Source organism: Salmo trutta, chromosome 12, assembly GCF_901001165.1.
Source record: "Salmo trutta chromosome 12, fSalTru1.1, whole genome shotgun sequence".
Classification (NCBI taxonomy): Eukaryota; Metazoa; Chordata; class Actinopteri; order Salmoniformes; family Salmonidae; genus Salmo; species Salmo trutta.
This window is the reverse complement of record NC_042968.1, coordinates 95,289,390-95,304,389: the sequence shown is the minus strand read 5'-3', so window position 1 is coordinate 95,304,389 and position 15,000 is coordinate 95,289,390. Positions and strand designations below refer to the sequence as shown.

General features: G+C 41.3%; 1 protein-coding gene and 1 non-coding gene across 2 annotated transcripts in view; both read left to right on the top strand.

Annotated features, from left to right (window-relative positions):
* The window catches only part of fat3b (FAT atypical cadherin 3b), a 231,967-nt gene that overhangs the window by 9,776 nt on the left and 207,191 nt on the right, over positions 1-15,000 (top strand). Inside the window, exons 9-12 of the mRNA XM_029766750.1 lie at positions 4,749-4,894; positions 10,129-10,266; positions 11,446-11,618; positions 14,607-14,879. Of these exons, the coding sequence (XP_029622610.1) occupies positions 4,749-4,894; positions 10,129-10,266; positions 11,446-11,618; positions 14,607-14,879 (730 nt within the window). The remainder of the gene's footprint in view (positions 1-4,748; positions 4,895-10,128; positions 10,267-11,445; positions 11,619-14,606; positions 14,880-15,000) is intronic.
* trnae-uuc (transfer RNA glutamic acid (anticodon UUC)) lies at positions 7,131-7,204 on the top strand. Its single transcript has one exon. It is a non-coding gene; the product is annotated as a tRNA-Glu (tRNA).

The following is a 15,000-nucleotide window of genomic DNA, read 5'->3' as shown; positions in this document are numbered from 1 at the left end:
TTGTTGCCAATTTATATATATTTTTTAACTGAAATATGACATTTACATAAGTATTCTGACCCTTTCCTCAGTACTTTGTTGAAGCACCTTGGGCAGCGATTACAGCCTTGCTGTGCTGCCGTATTCATTGACCTGGCCAAAGCTTTTGACTCTGTTAATCACCACATCCTCATCGGCAGACTTAGTAGCCTTGGTTTCTCAAACGACTGCGTCGCCTGGTTCACCAACTACTTCTCTGACAGAGTTCAGTGTGTCAAATCGGAGGGCCTACTGTCTGGACCTCTGGCAGTCTCCATGGGGGTACCACAGGGTTCAATTCTTGGGCCAACTCTTTTCTCTGTATACATAAATGATGTCGCTCTTGCTGCTGGTGAATCTCTGATCCACCTCTACGCAGACGACACCATTCTGTATACTTCTGGCCCTTCTTTGGACACTGTGTTAACAACCCTCCAGACGAGCTTCAATGCCATTCAACTCTCCTTCCGTGGCCTCCAACTGCTCCTAAACACAAGTAAAACTAAATGCATGCTCTTCAACCGATCGCTGCCTGCACCTGCCCGCCCATCCAGCATAACTTCTCTGGACGGTTCTAACTTAGAATTTGTGGACAACTACAAATACCTAGGTGTCTGGTTAGACTGTAAACTCTCCTTCCAGACTCACATCAATCATCTCCAATCCAAAGTGAAATCTAGAATTGGCTTCCTATTTCGCAACAAAGCATCCTTCACTCATGCTGCCAAACATACCCTCGTAAAACTGACCATCCTACCAATCCTCGACTTCGGCGATGTCATTTACAAAATAGCCTCCAATACCCTACTCAACAAGCTGGATGCAGTCTATCACAGTGCCATCCATTTTGTCACCAAAGCCCCATATACAACCCACCACTGCGATCTGTATGCTCTCGTTGGCTGGCCTTCACTTCATAATCGTCGCCAAACACATTGGCTCCAGGTCATCTACAAGACCCTGCTAGGTAAAGTCCCCCCTTATCTCCGCTCACTGGTCACCATAGCAGCACCCACCTGTAGCACGCGCTCCAGCAGGTATATCTCTCTGGTCACCCCTAAAGCCAACTCCTCCTTTGGTCGTCTCTCCTTCCAGTTCTCTGCTGCCAACGACTGGAACGAACTACAAAAATCTCTGAAATTGGAAACACTTATCTCCCTCACTAGCTTTAAGCACCAGCTGTCAGAGCAGCTCACAGATCACTGCACCTGTACATAGCCCATCTATAATTTAGCCCAAACTACTACCTCTTCCCCTACTGTATTTATTTATTTTATTTATTTTGCTCCTTTGCACCATATTATTTATATTTGAACTTTGAACTTTCTTCAAACTACAAATCTACCATTCCAGTGTTTTTCTTGCTATACTTTATTTACTTTGCCACCATGGCATTTTTTTGCTTTTACCTCCCTTATCTCACATCATTTGCTCACATTGTATATAGTCTTATTTTTTTTTCTACTGTATTATTGACTGTATGTTGTTTACTCCATGTGTAACTCTGTGTTGTTGTATGTTGTCGAACTGCTTTGCTTTATCTTGGCCAGGTCGCAATTGTAAATGAGAACTTGTTCTCAACTTGCCTACCTGGTTAAATAAAGGTGAAATAAAAAAAAATAAAAAAAATGATGCTACAAATTTGGCACACCTGTATTTGGGGAGTTTCTCCCATTCTTCTCTGCAGATCCTCTCAAGCTCTGTCAGGTTGGATGGGGAGCTTGGCTGCATAGCCTTTTTCAGGTCTCTCCAGAGCTGTTAGATTGGGTTCAAGTCCGGGCTCTGGCTGGGCCACTCGAGGACATTCAGAGACTTCAGAGTCCCGAAATCACTCCTGCATTGTCTTGGCTGTGTGCTTAGTGTCGTTGTCCTGTTGGAAGGTGAACCTTTGCCCCAGTCTGAGGTCCTGAGCGCTCTAGAGCAGGTTTTCATCAAGGATCTCTCTGTACTTTGCTCTGTTCATCTTTGCCTCGATCCTGACTAGTCTCCCAGTCCCTGCCGCTGAAAAACATCCCCACGGCATAATGCTGCCACCACCATGCTTCACCGTAGGGATGGTGCCAGGTTTCCTCCAGATGTGACGCTTGGCATTCAGGCCATAGAGTTCAATCTTGGTTACATCAGACCAGAGAATCTTGTTTATCATGGCCTGAGAGTCCTTTAGGTGCCTTTTGGCAAACTCCAAGCGGGTTGTCATGTGCCTTTTACTGAGGAGTGGCTTCCGTCTGGCCACTCTACCATAAAGGCCTGATTGGTGGAGTGCTGCAGAGATGGTTGTCCTTCTGGAAGGTTCTCCCATCTCCACAGAGGAACTCTGGAGCTCTGTCAGAGTGACCATCGGGTTCTTGGTCACCTCCCTGACCAAGGCCCTTCTCCCCTGATTGCTCAGTTTGGCTGGGCGGCCAGCTCTAGGAAGAGTCTTGGTGGTTCCAAACATCTTCCATTTAAGAATGATAGAGGCCACTGTGTTCTTGGGGACCTTCAATGCTGCAGAAATGTTTTGGTACCCTTCCCCAGATCTGTGCCTCGACACAATCCTGTCTTGGAATTCTTCGGACAATTCCTTCGACCTCATGGCTTGGTTTTTTCTCTGACATGCACTGTCAACTGTGGGACCTTATATAGACAGGTGTGTGCCTTTCCAAATCATGTCCAATCAATAGAATTGACCACAGGTGGACTCCAATCAAGTTGTAGAAACATCTCAATGATGATCAATGGAGACAGGATGCACCTGAGCTTAATTTAGAGTCTCATAGCTAATGTAAATATGTTTTTTTCTGTTTAATATTTTTAATACATTTGCAAACATTAAAAAAAAACTGTTTTAGCTTTGTCACTATTGGGGTATTGTGTGTAGATTGATGCAGATGTTTTATTTATTTAATACATTTTAGAATAATGCTGTAACGTAACAAAATGTGGAAAGATTGGAGGGGTCTGAATACTTTCCCAATGCAGTCTGTATAAATATATATATACAGTACCAGTCAAAGGTTTGGATACACCTACTCATTCAAAAGTTTTTCCTTATTTTTTACAATTATCTACATTGTAGAATAATAGTGAAGGCATCAAAATTATGAAATAACACATATGGAATTATGTAGTAACCAAAAAAGGAATAAACAAATCAAAATGTAGTTTAGATTTTAGATTCTTCAAAGTAGCCACCCTTTGCCTTGATGACAGCGTTGCACACGCTTGGCATTCTCTCAACCAGCTTCACCTGGAATGCTTTTCCCACAGTCTTGAAGGAGTTCCCACATATCCGGGTTAGGGTTTGGCCGGGGTAGGCCGTCATTGTAAATAAGAATTTGTTCTTAAGTGACTTGTCTAGTTAAATAAACGTTACATTTAAAAATATATATATATATATATATATATACTGAACTCTTGTTGGCTGCTTTTCCTTGACTCTGCGGTCCAACTCATCCCAAACCATCTCAATTTTGTTGGCGTCTTGTGATTGTGAAGGCTAGGTCATCTGATGCAGCACTCCATCACTCTCCTGTGGTGGTCCTCGTGACAGCCAGTTTCATCATAGCGTTTGATGGTTTTTGGTTTTTGAGACTGCACTTGAAGAAACTTTCAAAGTTCTTGAAATGTTCCGTATTGACTGACCTTAATGTCTTAAAGTAATGATGGACTGTCGTTTCTCTTTGCTTATTTGATCTGTTCTTGCCATAATATTTTTTCATTTTACCTTTATTTTACTAGGCAAGTCAGTTAAGAAAAAAATCATTATTTACAAAGATGGCCTACCGGGGAACAGTGGGTTAACTTCCTTGTTCAGGGGCAGAACAACATATTTTTAACCTTGTCAGCTTGGGGGATACGATCTAGCAACCTTGCGTTTATTGGCCCAACGCTCTAACCACTAGGCTACCTGCCGCCCCTCCACTCTAACCACTAGGCTACCTGCCGCCCCTCCACTCTAACCACTAGGCTACCTGCCGCCCCTCCACTCTAACCACTAGGCTACCTGCCGCCCCTCCACTCTAACCACTAGGCTACCTGCCGCCCCTCCACTCTAACCAATAGGCTACCTACCGCCCCTCCACTCTAACCACTAGGCTACCTACCACCCCTCCACTCTAACCACTAGGCTACCTACCGCCCCTCCACTCTAACCACTAGGCTACCTGCCGCCCCTCCACTCCACTCTAACCACTAGGCTACCTGTCTCCCCTCCACTCTAACCACTAGGCTACCTGTCTCCCCTCCACTCTAACCACTAGGCTACCTGCCTCCCCTCCACTCTAACCACTAGGCTACCTGCCGCCCCTCCACTCTAACCACTAGGCTACCTGCCGCCCCTCCACTCTAACCACTAGGCTACCTACCGCCCCTCCACTCTAACCACTAGGCTACCTGCCGCCCCTCCACTCTAACCACTAGACTACCTGCCTCCCCTCCACTCTAACCACTAGGCTACCTGCCGCCCCTCCACTCTAACCACTAGGCTACCTGCCGCCCCTCTACTCTAACCACTAGGCTACCTGCCGCCCCTCCACTATAACCACTAGACTACCTGCCTCCCCTCCACTCTAACCACTAGGCTACCTGCCGCCCCTCCACTCTAACCACTAGGCTACCTGCCGCCCCTACACTCTAACCACTAGGCTACCTGCCGCCCCTCCACTCTAACCACTAGGCTACCTGCCTGCTTGACCCTGTGCTCCTCAACCTGGGGCTGGTTATTAAGTATGTATTGTTTTGTATTGCAGACATAGACGACCTGGGACTGGTTAAGTATAGGATCCTGTCAGGTAATGATCTGGACTACTTCAACCTGAACCCAGATTCTGGTGCCCTGGCCTTGAGGAGGTCCATGGCCTCCGCTAACCTCAAAACGGTTGTCTTCAACCTCAAGGTATCCCTATGTACCCTCTATGTATCCCTATTCATTCCCTATGCAGCCCTATGTATCCCCTATGTACCACCATGTTTTCCCTATGTACCCTCTATGTATCCCTATTCATTCCCTATGCAGCCCTATGTATCCCCTACGCACCCCATACACCCCTTTGTAGCCCTATGTATCCCTATTCATTCCCTATACACCCCTATGTTACCCTATGTATTCCTATGTATATCTTATGCTTGCCTAGTTAAATAAAGGTTCAATAAAAAATAAAACAATCCATAAGTTTCCCCTATGCAGCCCTTATATTGTCCCTATGTATCCATATGTTTCCCCTATGCAGCCCTTATATTGTCCCTATGTATCCATATGTTTTCCCTATGCAGCCCTTATATTGTCCCTATGTATCCATATGTTTTCCCTATGCAGCCCTTATATTGTCCCTATGTATCCATAAGTTTCCCCTATGCAGCCCTTATATTGTCCCTATGTATCCATAAGTTTCCCCTATGCAGCCCTTATATTGTCCCTATGTATCCATAAGTTTCCCCTATGCAGCCCTTATATTGTCCCTATGTATCCATAAGTTTCCCCTATGCAGCCCTTATATTGTCCCTATGTATCCATATGTTTCCCCTATGCAGCCCTTATATTGTCCCTATGTATCCATATGTTTTCCCTATGCAGCCCTTATATTGTCCCTATGTATCCATATGTTTTCCCTATGCAGCCCTTATATTGTCCCTATGTATCCATATGTTTTCCCTATGCAGCCCTTATATTGTCCCTATGTATCCATAAGTTTTCCCTATGCAGCCCTTATATTGTCCCTATGTATCCATATGTTTTCCCTATGCAGCCCTTATATTGTCCCTATGTATCCATATGTTTTCCCTATGCAGCCCTTATATTGTCCCTATGTATCCATATGTTTTCCCTATGCAGCCCTTATATTGTCCCTATGTATCCATAAGTTTCCCCTATGCAGCCCTTATATTGTCCCTATGTATCCATAAGTTTCCCCTATGCAGCCCTTATATTGTCCCTATGTATCCATATGTTTTCCCTATGCAGCCCTTATATTGTCCCTATGTATCCATATGTTTTCCCTATGCAGCCCTTATATTGTCCCTATGTATCCATATGTTTTCCCTATGCAGCCCTTATATTGTCCCTATGTATCCATATGTTTTCCCTATGCAGCCCTTATATTGTCCCTATGTATCCATAAGTTTTCCCTATGCAGCCCTTATATTGTCCCTATGTATCCATATGTTTTCCCTATGCAGCCCTTATATTGTCCCTATGTATCCATATGTTTTCCCTATGCAGCCCTTATATTGTCCCTATGTATCCATATGTTTTCCCTATGCAGCCCTTATATTGTCCCTATGTATCCATAAGTTTCCCCTATGCAGCCCTTATATTGTCCCTATGTATCCATAAGTTTCCCCTATGCAGCCCTTATATTGTCCCTATGTATCCATATGTTTTCCCTATGCAGCCCTTATATTGTCCCTATGTATCCATAAGTTTCCCCTATGCAGCCCTTATATTGTCCCTATGTATCCATAAGTTTCCCCTATGCAGCCCTTATATTGTCCCTATGTATCCATAAGTTTCCCCTATGCAGCCCTTATATTGTCCCTATGTATCCATATGTTTCCCCTATGCAGCCCTTATATTGTCCCTATGTATCCATATGTTTTCCCTATGCAGCCCTTATATTGTCCCTATGTATCCATATGTTTTCCCTATGCAGCCCTTATATTGTCCCTATGTATCCATAAGTTTTCCCTATGCAGCCCTTATATTGTCCCTATGTATCCATATGTTTTCCCTATGCAGCCCTTATATTGTCCCTATGTATCCATATGTTTTCCCTATGCAGCCCTTATATTGTCCCTATGTATCCATATGTTTTCCCTATGCAGCCCTTATATTGTCCCTATGTATCCATAAGTTTCCCCTATGCAGCCCTTATATTGTCCCTATGTATCCATAAGTTTCCCCTATGCAGCCCTTATATTGTCCCTATGTATCCATAAGTTTCCCCTATGCAGCCCTTATATTGTCCCTATGTATCCATATGTTTTCCCTATGCAGCCCTTATATTGTCCCTATGTATCCATATGTTTTCCCTATGCAGCCCTTATATTGTCCCTATGTTTCCCTAATATTTTCCCTGTGTACTGCAGTCTTCAACCTCAAGGTATTGAAATTAACAAACTATTAATGCCACAAGGTCCCGTGTGGCTCAGTTGGTAGAGCATGGTGTTTTCAACGCCAGGGTTGTGGGTTCGATTCCCACGGGGGACAAGTCCGGGAAAAAAACATGTGTGAAATGTATGTATTCACTACTGTAAGTCGCTCTGGATAAGAGCGTCCATCTAAATGACTAAAATGTAAAAAAAAATAATCTAAACACACATACAGAACAATACATACACCACTACACATACAACACATACAGTACAACACATACAGAACAATACATACACCACTACACATACAACACATACAGAACAATACATACACCACTACACATACAGAACAATACATACACCACTACACATACAACACATACAACACATACACCACTACACATGAAAAAAATATATAACATTTTCATCATGTTGTGGCTGCCGAGGAAATTATCATATTACATATTTACAAACGTACACTACACACAGTATTACACTACACTACAGTATTACACTACACACAGCATTACACTACACTACAGTATTACACTACACACAGCATTACACTACACTACAGTATTACACTACACTACACTACACTACACTACACTATAGTATTACATTACACTACAGTATTACACTACACTACAGTATTACACTACAGTATTACACTACACTACAGTATTACACTACACTACAGTATTACACTACAGTATTACACTACAGTATTACACTACAGTATTACACTATACTACAGTATTACACTACATTACAGTAGTACATTACACTACAGTATTACACTACACTACAGTATTACACTATACTACAGTATTACATTACACTACATTATTACATCACACTACAGTATTACACTACAGTATTAGACTATACTACAGTATTACACTACAGTAGTACATTACACTACACTATACTACAGTATTACACTATACTACAGTATTACACTACACTACAGTATTACACTATACTACAGTATTACATTACACTACATTATTACATCACACTACAGTATTACACTACAGTAGTACATTACACTACATTATACTACAGTATTACACTACACTACAGTATTACACTACACTACAGTATTACATTACACTACATTATTACATCACACTACAGTATTACACTACAGTAGTACATTACATTACACTATACTACAGTATTACACTATACTACAGTATTACACTACACTACAGTATTACATTATACTACAGTATTACACTACACTACAGTATTACACTATACTACAGTATTACACTATACTACAGTATTACATTACACTACATTATTACACTACACTACAGTATTACACTACAGTATTACACTACAGTATTACACTATACTACAGTATTACACTACACTACAGTATTACACTACAGTATTACACTACAGTATTACACTACACTACAGTATTACACTACAGTATTACACTACAGTATTACACTACACTACAGTATTACACTACAGTATTACACTACAGTATTACACTACACTACAGTATTACACTACAGTATTACACTACAGTATTACACTACAGTATTACACTACACTACAGTATTACACTACAGTATTACACTACAGTATTACACTACACTACAGTATTACACTACAGTATTACACTACAGTATTACACTACAGTATTACACTACACTACAGTATTACACTACAGTATTACACTACAGTATTACACTACACTACAGTATTACACTACAGTATTACACTACAGTATTACACTACAGTATTACACTACAGTATTACACTACACTACAGTATTACACTACAGTATTACACTACACTACAGTATTATACTACAGTATTACACTACAGTATTACACTACAGTATTACACTATACTACAGTATTACACTACACTACAGTATTACACTATACTACAGTATTACATTACACTACATTATTACATCACACTACAGTATTACACTACAGTAGTACATTACACTACACTATACTACAGTATTACACTATACTACAGTATTACATTATACTACAGTATTACACTACACTACAGTATTACACTACAGTATTACACTACAGTAGTACATTACGCTACACTATACTACAGTATTACACTATACTACAGTATTACACTACACTACAGTATTACACTACAGTATTACACTACAGTACAGTATTACACTATACTACAATATTACACTACACTACAGTATTACACTACAGTATTACACTACAGTACAGTATTACACTATACTACAGTATTACACTACACTACAGTATTACACTACACTACAGTATTACATTTCTAAGAACAATGTTTGGTGTGTGTGTGTGTGTGTGTGTGTGTGTGTGTGTGTTGTGTGTGTGTGTGTGTGTGTGTAGAGAGTGTGTGTGTCTTCTCTTTTCTTCACATATAGTATTGATGTATCCCAGGATCCATGTGTCTCCCTATGTCTTCCTGTGTCTCCATATGTCTCCCTGTGTCTCCCTATGTCTCCCTATGTCTCCCTGTGTCCCCATGTTTCTCCCTATGTCTCCCTATGTCTCCCTGTGTCTCCCTGTGTCTCCCTATGTCTCCCTGTGTCTCCCTATGTATTCCTATGTCTCTCCTTATAATAGTGCACTATACATAACAGTGTTCCATTTGGTACACAGTATTATTATTAATATTATTATTAATGTTATTATTATTATTAATATTATTATTAATGTTATTATTATTATTAATATTATTATTAATGTTATTATTATTATTAATAGTATTATTAATGTTATTATTAATGTTATTATTAATAGTATTATTATTAATATTAATATTATTAATATTAGTATTAATAGTATTATTATTATTATTATTAATAATAATATTATTTTATTTTTTATTATTAATATGATTATTATTACTATTATTAATAATGTTATGATTCTTATTAATATTAGTATTATTATTAATAATATTAGTATTATTACTATTATTATTATTATTTTTAATATTATTGTCATTCTTCTTCTTCTTACTATTATTACTATTATTATTCCTCTGAAGGTGGAGGCGACGGACGGAGAGCTGTTCTCAGAGCCGACCTACGTCAACGTGACGGTGGTCCGGGGAAGGATGCCGTCTCGTAGTGTCACCTGCAGAGAGACAGGAGTGGCCCAGAGCCTGGCAGAGCTGGTACTACAGGTGCCATCAATATCATTATCAATATCATTATCAATATCATTATCAATATCTGTATCTCAGGTGCACTTACTTCCGATGTGCCCTTGAGCAAGGCACTTAACCCCTAAACTGCTCGTTGGGCGCAGCATTTGTAATGGAGTTAAGAACATGCTGTAAACTTACAGCACAGCTAGTTTGAAATGTCGCCAATGGAGATGTCTAATTTGATCATTTTGTACAGCTCAAGCTGTTGTTGCTACATTGTGATGTGTGTTTGCGAGCAGAGGATCCCTAGTTCGGACAGGGACAGTGGAGGAAGCTATAATGTTACCGACACAGCGATGTCGGGCTCACACTGTGGCTGCCCTCTGTTCCAGTCTCTCTGTTCCAGTCCCTCTGTTCCAGTCCCTCTGTTCCAGTCTCTCTGTTCCAGTCCCTCTGTTCCAGTCTCTCTGTTCCAGTCTCTCTGTTCCAACCCCTCTGTTCCAGCCTCTCTGTTCCAGCCTCTCTGTTCCAGTCTCTCTGTTCCAGCCTCTCTGTTCCAGCCTCTCTGTTCCAGTCCCTCTGTTCCAGCCTCTCTGTTCCAGTCCCTCTGTTCCAGCCTCTCTGTTCCAGCCCCTCTGTTCCAGCCCCTCTGTTCCAGCCCCGCTGTTCCAGCCCCTCTGTTCCAGCCTCTCTGTTCCAGTCTCTCTGTTCCAGCCCCTCTGTTCCAGCCTCTCTGTTCCAGTCCCTCTGTTCCAGCCTCTCTGTTCCAGCCTCTCTGTTCCAGCCTCTCTGTTCCAACCCCTCTGTTCCAGCCCCTCTGTTCCAACCTCTCTGTTCCAGCCTCTCTGTTCCAGCCTCTCTGTTCCAGTCTCTCTGTTCCTTTCTCTGTTCCAGCTTCTCTGTTCCAGCCTCTCTGTTCCAGCCTCTCTGTTCCAGCCCCTCTGTTCCAACCTCTCTGTTCCGGTCTCTCTGTTCCGGTCTCTCTATTCCAGCCTGTTCCAGTCTCTCTGTTCCGGCCTCTCTGTTCCAGCCTCTCTGTTCCAGTCTCTCTGTTCAGGTCTCTGTTCCGGCCTCTCTGTTCTGGACTCTCTATTCCAGCCTGTTCCGGTCTCTCTGTTCCAACCCCTCTGTTGGGATTAAAGCAGATCACACATTGATTTGGACTGCAAAGAAAATAGATCTGTAAACTCCTTCTTCTTCCTCCTCCTCCTCCAGAAGGCTACGGCGCTGCGGAGACCCAGGGTGGATGAGGGGTACACAGACCTGTTCTCAGCCAACAGACTGACGCCTCAGTTTGAGTCGTTCCCCTCCAGTATTGTGGTCAGGGAGGATCTGGCGAAGGGCGCGAGTGTCTTTCAGGTGAGGGATGTGGAATTCCATGTTGTGATGTACTGTTCATGGTAAATGAGTTACACGTATTGGGAAGTGTCCAGAGTAGGGTTGGGTGGTATCCAGATTATCATTGCGTTCTTCTCTCATCCCGGGATTGGATGTATTTCAAGGCCTACCTTCACACTCAGTGCCTCTTTGCTTGACATCATGGGAAAATTAAAAAGAAATCAGCCAAGACCTCAGAAAAAAAATGGTAGACCTCCACAAGTCTGGTTCATCCTTGGGAGCAATTTCCAAACGCCTGAAGGTACCATGATCATCTGTACAAACAATAGTATGCAAGTATAAACACCATGGGACCACGCAGCCGTCATACCGCTCAGGAAGGAGACGCATTCTGTCTCCTAGAGATGAACGTACTTTGGTGCGAAAAGTGCAAATTAATCCCAGAACAACAGCAAAGGACCTTGTGAAGATGCTGGAGGAAACAGGTACAAAAGTATCTATATCCACAGTTAAACGAGTCCTATATCGACATAACCTGAAAGGCCGTTCAGCAAGGAAGAAGCCACTGCTCCAAAACCGCCATAAAAAAGCCAGACTACGATTTGCAACTGCACATGGGGACAAAGATCATACTTTTTGGAGAAATGTCCTCTGGTCTGATGAAACAAAAATAGAACTGTTTGGCCATAATGACCATCGTTATGTTTGGAGGAAAAAGGGGGAGGCTTGCAAGCCAAAGAACACCATCCCAACCCTGAAGCACGGGGGTGGCAGCATCATGTTGTGGGGGTGCTTTGCTGCAGGAGGGACTGGTGCACTTCACAAAATAGATGGCATCGTGAGGAAGGAAAATTATGTGGATATTTTGAAGCAACATCTGAAGACATCCGTCAGGAAGTTAAAGCTTGGTCGCAAATGTGTCTTCCTAATGGACAATGGCCCCAAGCATACTTCCAAAGTTGTGGCAAAATGGCTTGTGGCAAAATGGCTTAAGGACAACAAAGTCAAGGTATTGAAGTGACCATCACAAAGCCCTGGCCTCAATCCTATAGAAACTTTGTGGGCAGATCTGAAATACCGTGTTCGAGCAAGGAGGCCTACAAACCTGACTCAGTTACACCAGCTCTGTCAGGAGGAATGGGCCAAAATTCACCCAACTTATTGTGGGAAGCTTGTGGAAGTCTACCCAAAACGTTTCACCTAAGTTAAACAATTTAAAGGCAATGCTACCAAATACTGATTCAGTGTATGTAAACTTCTGACCCACTGGGACTATGATGAAAGAAATAAAAGCTGAAATAAATAATTCTTTCTACTATTATTCTGACTTTTCACATTCTTAAAATAAAGTGGTGATCCTAACTGATCTAAGACAGGGAATTTTTACTCGGATTATGTCAGAAATTGTGAAAAACTGAGTTTAACTGTATTTGGCTAAGGTGTATGTAAACTTCCGACTTCAACTGTATATATAGTTTTGACAGTATTTTGGTCGATTTTCAAATATAAGCTATACTGTATACCAGCCAAGGTTATTTCTGAGAGCTTTTCTTTGGATTTTAGCACATTATCGAGGATTGATTTATTCAATATCCAACCAACTTTAGATTATTGTTTATGTAACCGATTGAAATGGCTAGTTAGTTAGCGGTGGTGCGCGCTAATAGCGTTTCAATCAGTGACGTCACTCGCTCTGAGACTTGAAGTAGGGTTTCCCCTTGCGTTGCAAGGGCCGTGGCTTTTGTGGCGCGATGGGTAACGATGCTTCGTGGGGTGTCAGTTGTTGATGTGTGCAGAGGGTCCCTGGTTCGAGCCATATTGTTTATATTTATTATCAAATCAAATCAAATCAAATTTATTTATATAGCCCTTCGTACATCAGCTGAAATCTCAAAGTGCTGTACAGAAACCCAGCCTAAAACCCCAAACAGCAAGCAATGCATGTGAAAGAAGCACGGTGGCTGGGAAAAACTCCCTAGGAAAAACTCCTGAGAAAGGCCAAAAACCTAGGAAGAAACCTAGAGAGGAACCAGGCTATGAGGGGTGGCCAGTCCTCTTCTGGCTGTGCCGGGTGGATATTATAACAGAACATGGTCAAGATGTTAAAATGTTCGTAAATGACCAGCATGGTCAAATAATAATAATCATAGTAATTGTCGAGGGTGCAACAAGCACGTCCGGTGAACAGGTCAGGGTTCCGTAGCCGCAGGCAGAACAGTTGAAACTGGAGCAGCAGCATGGCCAGGTGGACTGGGGACAGCAAGGAGTCATCATGCCAGGTAGTCCTAGGGCTCAGGTCCTCCGAGAGAAAGAAAGAAAGAAAGAAAGAGAGAATTAGAGAGAGCATATTTACATTCACACAGGACACCGGATAAGACAAGAGAATACTCCAGATGTAACAGACTGACCCTAGCCCCCCGACACATAAACTACTGCAGCATAAATACTGGAGGCTGAGACAGGAGGGATCAGAAGACACTGTGGCCCCATCCGATGATACCCCCGGACAGGGCCAAACAGGCAGGATATAACCCCACCCACTTTGTTTATATTGTTTATATTTATTATATTGTTTATATTTTTAATATTTATTATATTGTGTATATTGTTTATATTGTTTATATTTATTATATTTATTATATTGTTAATATTTATTATATTGTGTATATTGTTTATATTTATTATATTGTTTGTATTTATTATATTGTTTGTATTTATTATATTGTTTATATTGTTTATATTTATTATATTGTTTATTGTTTATATTGTTTATATTTATTATATTGTTATTTATTATATTGTTTATATTTCTTATATTGTTATTTATTATATTGTTTATATTTATTATATTGTTTATATTGCTATTATTTTTTTTGTTTATTTTGTTTATATTGTTTATATTTATTACATTGTTTATATTTATTATATTTATTATATTTTTTATTTTGTTTATATTGTTTATATTTATTATATTGTTTATATTGTTTATATTGTTTATCTTGTTTATATTTATTTTATTGTTTATATTGTTTATATTTATTATTCCAGGTGAGGGCAACAGACGACGACACGGCCTTCAACGGTCACATCCTGTACGCCATCTCCAACGGCAACAGAGACAGCTGCTTCGACATCGCCATGGAGACCGGCCTGATGGCAGTGTTCCGGCCGCTGGACCGCGAGCGGTCTGACCGTTACGTCCTGAACGTGACCATCTACGACCAGGGCCTGCCTCAGCGGTCCAACTGGAGGCTACTGACCGTTAACGTAGAGGACGCTAATGATAACGAGCCTCTGTTCGCCAAGGACAGGTCTGACAGCATAATTATAAAAATAACCAATTATTGGCAAAAGAGCAAAATAAGGCTGCCTGTTTAAACAGCGTGTCCCAAATGGCACTCCATTCCTTACATTTGGCCAGATCACTATCTA